We start from the raw sequence: 7,500 nt of genomic DNA, 5'->3' as shown, positions 1-7,500 counted from the left end.
AAGAGACATAATTCCAAAATATAGGGAACCTATTCAAAGTGTTATGTCTAGCTCTCTTAAAGGATTATTCTTGAAGACAAAGCCTAAAAGGTTAAGATATTTTTCAACACATATACTCTAAGATAAGTTATCATTTAAAATAGTGATTCTATGAAATCTTTCTCTAGTGTGGGCATTTGCTTTAACTTTTGAGATGCAATCTTACTCCTTATATGCTAACTTAAAAATCTGAATGACATATCACTTAATTTGCAACATTTTTCAGTAACAATTCATTATATTTACATTTTGTGATTTTCTAACATTTAGTCTGAATGCAATCCAGACTTTTACAGAAATAACCTTTATTTTCAAATAAGTATAACCTTATTTTCAAACAGGTATACTCATTCTGGCCTAATATAAGTAGATGTTTTGAAAGCTTTCAGTTTTCTGTTACTGTTTCTGCAGACTTGAATCAGTGAAAAATGGAATGGCTATTCTTTGGTTGAAAGGAATATTTCATTGACAGACAAAATCTGGAAAAATGAATCTATCAAATAAAAAGAATCATAGACAACTTAACAGTGTACCATTTTTGGACAGTTGTAGTTTACATGTCAAGAATTAAAGAGAATTACATTTTATGAGACAGCAACATGAAACAAAAGTGCTCTTTAATGTTATCAAAAAATGTATATTCAAAATATATTGGAATGGGTTTTCCAGAAAAGCAACATAGATGATCATAGTGTTTATGTGGTTCACAATCTTTCAGCAAATTTCAACTAATTAATAGCTAATATTTGCAGCTATCACAGGAAAGCATCTGTATTGTGAAAAATCCTTGTGGTCCTTTCACCTTAGCTTAGACTTGGAAGGAATTCATTGTATAAGCAAGTATCAAGTAATGTGGCCCTCTGGTGGAAAACTAAGTATCATGTTCCGATCTGCAGCACGTTAGACAGTAACTAGAAGCTGTAAAATATTTGTTACAAAGCTTTACAGAACCTTCTGAAAATCACCCTGTGAACTTAATTAATAGCTTGACACCTGAAGGGCACTCTGGTGCTGGTGTGACGTAACTAATATGAAAATCCTGTCTCAACTCATAGTTAATCATGTTCCAAATAATAATAAATACTCAGCATCCTTTAGCTCAACACAACATGCTCAATTTGCTATGAATACATTTTTCATACTCAAGAAAGCAGGCTTACTTGTTTTAAGGAATCACCGAGGAAAACAAAACTTACCTGCTGCTGTTGCAGATGCAGCAGTTCCACTGTGCTTACTTCAGAGCTGGTGTCACCACTTGATCTTCCATCTCTACTGCCAGCGTCTAATTGGCTGCTTAGAGTGCTCATTCCATTTTGATTCATTGAACTGTTGCTTATTGTCTCTGTGGCAGATTCCTGCATCATGACTTAATACCTAAAAGTGATTAAGAAGTATCAATTAACACACGTTACACCTTCACACTTCTATTATCAAGATGTCCCTCTCTGCCAATTACAGAGACAGCATCTTTAGAAGGAAAACAACAACAAAAAAAAACCTTAAATAGTCATTTACCAAGAAAAAAAAAAAAGAAAAAACAATACAAGTTCAGCTTTCATTCAGATATTAATCACTGAAATTATGGTTTCTATAAGCAATTTTTGTGTGGTTATATTTAACAGTCAAAGTAACATCATGCATATAGCATGGTCAATAGCATTTATGAACAACCACGTTTTAAAGTCTACCTATAAAACCAGTTTAAATGAGGGGACGATTGCACACTCTGTTCTATGTTTCCTATTATCTACCTTTGACAACCATGGATGACTATACAGCCTTATTTTAAATATTCACTATCTTGATTCTGTCAGAATTTTACAGCACATCTTATGCAAGGCTGTTGTTTAATGATGCACAGCTAATCATACAAAATTAAAATTTTGTAAGGGTGTTACAAATCATATGGTATCAACCAATGATAAATAGTATAATGGGTTCTTTTTTGTGTGTGTGACTAAATAAAATTTTGCCTTGGAGGCATTTTAAGAAAAAGCTCCTACTGCAAACACGTTAGATATTGCCTATTTTTTTAATCAAACGGCTCATATTCATTTATTTTTCTGACATTTAAAACATTTAATACTGTCCTTCCTAGGAAGTAATTAAGCTTATGCATGAGCAGCAATCAAACTGTTCACTTGAAGATGACTTAAAACTCAATTTTAACATAGGCAAATAAATGAAAGTATATATAAAATTAATTTTCCAGGCATGTATTAGATATGAAAGCTGGAAATAAAATCTATCAAGAATATCACTAATGATTGTGCTAAAAACAGCATAAATTATGCATATTACCTTCTCTACAGTAATAAATGTTTTATCATTTTCACTGCATAAATATACTGTACTTTCAGGATAGAAATGAGATGTCCTGCCAAGATCAGTGGAAATCCTTGCAGTAAATAAAGAACCAATGTGCTATTACAAACCAGAATTTCACAGTTCATCTTGAATCAGTGGTTTAGAAAGATCAGTTTTGGCTCTCAAAGATATCTGAATCCTACACTATAACATAATAGATGCACTTCTCTGTTTTACTTCTACGGACAGGACAGAATTTCAGAAACAACCTGGCTGCGCTGTGACTTTAACAGTAATGTTCGACAGACAGTGGATTTAGCCTAAAGTAAAGAAGGACGTTAAACTTATCACTTAATCTAATTTTTTGTTAGTATATGATTTCAGTATTTTAAACTTGGCCATTTTTAAAGCGTCTCACCCATTAAAAATTTGTAAATGCATTTATTATAAAGCAAATGTAAGCTTAATATCTTTTCATGCCATAGAGAAATCCTCTCCCCCAGATTCTTACAAAATGTTATCATGAATACACACACAAACATAGTGACATACAAACACAGATACTTATACAACAGAGATTTTTTTTGCATACTGATAATAATTAAAACTAATGTTATAACAATAGTTTTAAAAGATATTTTCATCAAAGACTAAATTATTAGATTATTTCTATGACTAAAAATATCAATTTAAAAAATCTGATTTATAAAAGACCATCAATAGCTGGGCTAGTAAAGCAACTTGGTATAACAAAAACTATGCATACAACTGAAAGCTGTTTTTATAGAGAAAAAAGCAAAAACAAAATCCATATACATAAAGGAAGCAATTGTTGTAAGTATGGTGAACAACGTTTGAACCAAATGTCTTTATGAACAAATAGGTTTTGTTAAACATCTTATTGAACATTAACAAAGAAAAATCATACAAATGAAATCTGATACACAGTGATGGATTTAAAAAAAAACAAAGCTAATACTCTTTTCTGAGATTAGGCAGCTAATAAGTATTCAAATTAGGCATAAATTTTACATGCACAATGTTTAAAATATTCAGAGAAAAAGGTCTGATTGCCTTTACTAGTTATATGAAAATTATAATTTGGGTCCTCTCCAACTGCAGAAACAGATAGACATAACTTACACATATTACATTTAATTTTACTTTTGACAAAATACATGGAGTACATATGTAGGTGTATGTTTTTACTTCATGACCTAAATTTATTTGAAATACTTACTACCTCTGGGTGGAGTTTGCAACACAAAGGATAAAAATAAACTACATTTTCAAATGTAGCAGACAAGTGCAGCATTTAGTATTAACCTGTGTGTAGTTCATGCCAGGACCAATTGAATGAATTAAAGAATTCTGCATGTATTATTGTGTTATAATCAAGGCCATCAAATAATTAAGAATAATCAATAAGCAGAGTCATGGGTCTAAATCTTTATTACAGTTACAAAGAAAGACCTACATAACTCCTACTTCCTATTAACCAGAGGATTTTATTATTCCTGTGGGATTTTTTTACTTTATAAAACCTTAGAGTATAAATTGTAATTTACATTTAAGTTCAGTCATCTAAAGGTTAGTAAAATCATGCTTAAGAAAAACAATAACGGTAAGTAGAACTTTTTTTCTCTACAAAACAGAAGCATCTGACCCAACATTAATATTAAAAAAGAAGGGACTGTGTAATTAGGTAATTATAATGTACAGTTCACCTAAAGAAGAAAACTGGGAGTATGTCCACTATAAAGGATATGTATTTTTCAAGGATAATGAAGATGCTTTCCAGTATTCACTAAGTTTCTCTTAGTGATGCCTCCACACCTATTTTCCCCTAGAGGAAATACGTCTAGCAAAATGTGAGTTGCTGTTTACCTTTTAAAGTATATTTTAAATAATTACAAATTCAGCGTATTCTTTCAAAGTGGATGTGCTTGTGATCCCAAACATGTCAAACTAAATTATTCATTCTTCTCAATCCTACCACAAACATTTTACAAAAATCAGTGAAAATAAATTCCAGATCATTAAAGGGAAGGGTGAAATTGGGAGTCACTGTTTTAATGTTTGAATGGTTAGTTAAACCTTTAAATCTTTCATCATACACAACTTTTCAGCTAAATCAGGAAATAACTCCTAGAATCTTGCACCCAATGATACAGTTCTACTTTTTGCCTCTGCATTAAGTTTTCCTTTCTTTCCTTCTTTTTTTTTAAAGCAAGTCACTGTACGGACACTTATGCTCTACACCACTTCCCTTTTGAAACATTAAACTGACACTGGAACTGACTGCACAAGATTGCATTTTCTCTTCCTAAACAACTTGAATTGAAAGGTTACTTAGTGTAACAATATTTACTTGCAGAATTGTGTTGTTACCAAGGGTATAATGGATGGTGGCTATGCAGGTTTACGCAAGAATGAGTGAAGCATGAGGCATTAGCCATGTGTTTGACATGTTTCAAATTGCTATAATCCAGCATTAAACACACCCAGCAATTCATGCCATTTCTTGCAGCCATAATCTTGAATAAAGCGTGCACAACCACTTATTATATAAATTAGTATATGACTCCCTGTTATAGTCACAACAGTGCTTTTGTGTTTATTTTGCATCAAGTTGTAGTCTTTTATTTGTACAAATAGCAGGATATAAAGACATAGCTCAATTAGACCTCCTTACTTTATGATAGGGTAGTACTGAATGCTAGACTTGTTGGTTTTATTTTTTCCTCAAGGAGTTATTGGTTCCATTGGCATAAAATGTACCATGTGAGATAGACATTTGCCAGAGTGATAACAGAAATCTGCCATCTATCCTATACTGTATTCACTATACTGTTCAAAAGTTTGAAACTTGACCTGGGCCAGTACAGTTAACTGTGTTATCTCAACCACCACCAGGGACACTATTGGTCCTTGTTGCTTACTCAACTTCTTTCTCTCTCATCTTTTCTTTCTCCCTCTCTCTCATCTTCCCTACAGCTCACTCTTCCTTCTTCTCTTCCAACCCCTAACCCCTTGTGTGTGTGTGTGTGTGTGTGTGTGTGTCTGTGTAGACAGAGACTGATCAATCAATGTAACTACATATGTCAAGGATGGTAAAGGGAAAAATTACCTCTAATCTTACCACATTCCTCTATCCACATAAATAGACAATCCATTTAAAAATTCTGGTGCCTTAGTATTAGATCTCATTTTTTGAGGGGGGCTTCTTGCCGTTTAATAAAAATAAATGGATTTAAAAAATGACTTCCTGAAAAACTAAAAATAAGTAACAGTACATATAAAAAGTTTATAACTATTTTTATGAAATATTCTTAAACAAAATTATTTACAATGCCATTAAAAGACATTTCATGCCCAGTATGTTCCAGTTTCTAATCTACATAAACAAATATATACATTAAATCCAGAAGATTTTGAATATGAAATTCAAGGGAAAAAACCCCCATAAAATTATAGTTATATTGTCTTAATTCCTAATCACTTAAAAATTATAAACATTAACTATTATTAAATATTTCTATGCAGATTCACACAAGAAAGTAAGTCTGAGGAATATCTACATATGCAACAGCAAATCATATACCTTTATATCAAAATACCAGCTAAATTCTGCTTTTGAAAACTTGACTGTGATGTAAAACTTCTCCAAGAAACTAGCATTTAAATAATGATAACTTCTGTGCTCTAGTGGAATTAATTCATCATGGACACCATGCACAGTGCTTTTGAAATCTAGTACTGCTTTGCTAAAAGTCTTTAATACTAAGATTGCCTAATAAATCAAAATGCCAAATATGAAGGACATAGTTGAATGTGTAAGAACAAAAATCGAACAAGCACATGAATATTCTAACTTTTAAAAACTGAAAGAGTATGTCCTTTAGGGGGAAGGGTGTCTGTTGATGTGGCAAATCATACAATATTATAACAAGTGATAGAATCTTAAGTAAATGAAAATTAAGTATTTATAAAGTATTTGCTACTGGTTTTCACTTGCTTAAACAAAATGCCTAAAATGCTACTCAAAAATTCAGGTTACTTTCTTGGAAAAAACACTAATTAGTAAAATCACAAATTTTCATTCAAAAAGTTTAATATGTCAAACATGAAAAATTGTAGGACATTGTAACATGGGAATTTAAAAAAATAATGTCCATGACTACCGTTACCAAATAGACTACTGTTACATCTTCAACAATGACAAACATCTGGGAAACACAAATAGAACAAATGAAAATTTAATCTTTCATTTCAATCAGTTATTAATTAATTTAGTAACTCAATATGTTATGTTATGTTCAAGGATTAAACTAAGTTTTATAACACAAGTAACAAAACATAAAAATTTCATTATGGAAACAATATAAAATACTAAAATTAAGTGCTTAATCTCTATGCTATTTTATTTAAATACAGTACAACAAATTTGAAAGAATGGTAGCTATATGGATGTATTTCACTGCTATATTATGATTCTGCATCTTAAAGTTCAATAATTTCAGTTCACAAGTATAACTGGAAGGGATCTGATAATACTGATGATTCTGGTGAACTAATTATTCCCATATATATTTCAAAATTATATTTGTACATTAATCTTTTATATTCTAAAGTCTTGTTTTAGTCTCACATATTCTTGTTATTTCCATACATAGCATCTTTTTCTCAAACAGGTGAAAACGTATATACCAAGTTTTACTTTTCCAGGTACACGCTAAATGGTCAGTCTTCACTTTAAGTCTGTATATTTCAATACAATTTTAATTCATTAAAAAATTTTAAATGTTTTAAATCAGTCCCTTATCGCATTAATATTTATTTTTTAAAACAAGGGAAGAAAAAAGCTTAGGGAAAATTCATTTCATCCTGTTACTTTACAACCTCTTGCAAATTGAGTTGGCATTAATTTATAATACCCAAATGTAAATCCTTCTGTAACGTGTTGAACTACCTATCTGCATCTTACACAGCTGAGAAGAGGGCTTAAAAAGTAAAGAATGTTACCTAGGTGCCAACACGAAAATAAATACTGCTTACAGTTTAATGAAAGATCAGATAAGCAAGTATATATTCTGTCACTCTTTTTCTTGTCCTTGCCTAAACAAAATATATCTTCAAATTCTTGAGACCAGG

The 7,500-nt window shown here is 31.1% G+C and overlaps 1 protein-coding gene across 13 annotated transcripts in view; it reads right to left on the bottom strand.

Annotated features, from left to right (window-relative positions):
* The window catches only part of FOXP2 (forkhead box P2), a 585,514-nt gene that overhangs the window by 257,690 nt on the left and 320,324 nt on the right, over window positions 1-7,500 (bottom strand). For 11 of the 13 annotated variants that reach the window (XM_057504682.1, XM_057504685.1, XM_057504683.1 and 8 more), the window contains one exon: window positions 1,236-1,413. In XM_057504682.1, the coding sequence (XP_057360665.1) occupies window positions 1,236-1,403 (168 nt within the window). In that variant the 5' untranslated portion in view covers window positions 1,404-1,413. Of the gene's footprint in view, window positions 1-1,235; window positions 1,414-7,500 lie in introns of those variants that run through there. The other 2 variants (XM_057504690.1, XM_057504691.1) reach the window with 1 other exon arrangement.

This window comes from Manis pentadactyla, chromosome 7, assembly GCF_030020395.1.
Source record: "Manis pentadactyla isolate mManPen7 chromosome 7, mManPen7.hap1, whole genome shotgun sequence".
NCBI lineage: Eukaryota > Metazoa > Chordata > Mammalia > Pholidota > Manidae > Manis > Manis pentadactyla.
Note: the sequence above shows the minus strand (reverse complement) of the source record. Positions and strands in the feature narration are given on the sequence as shown.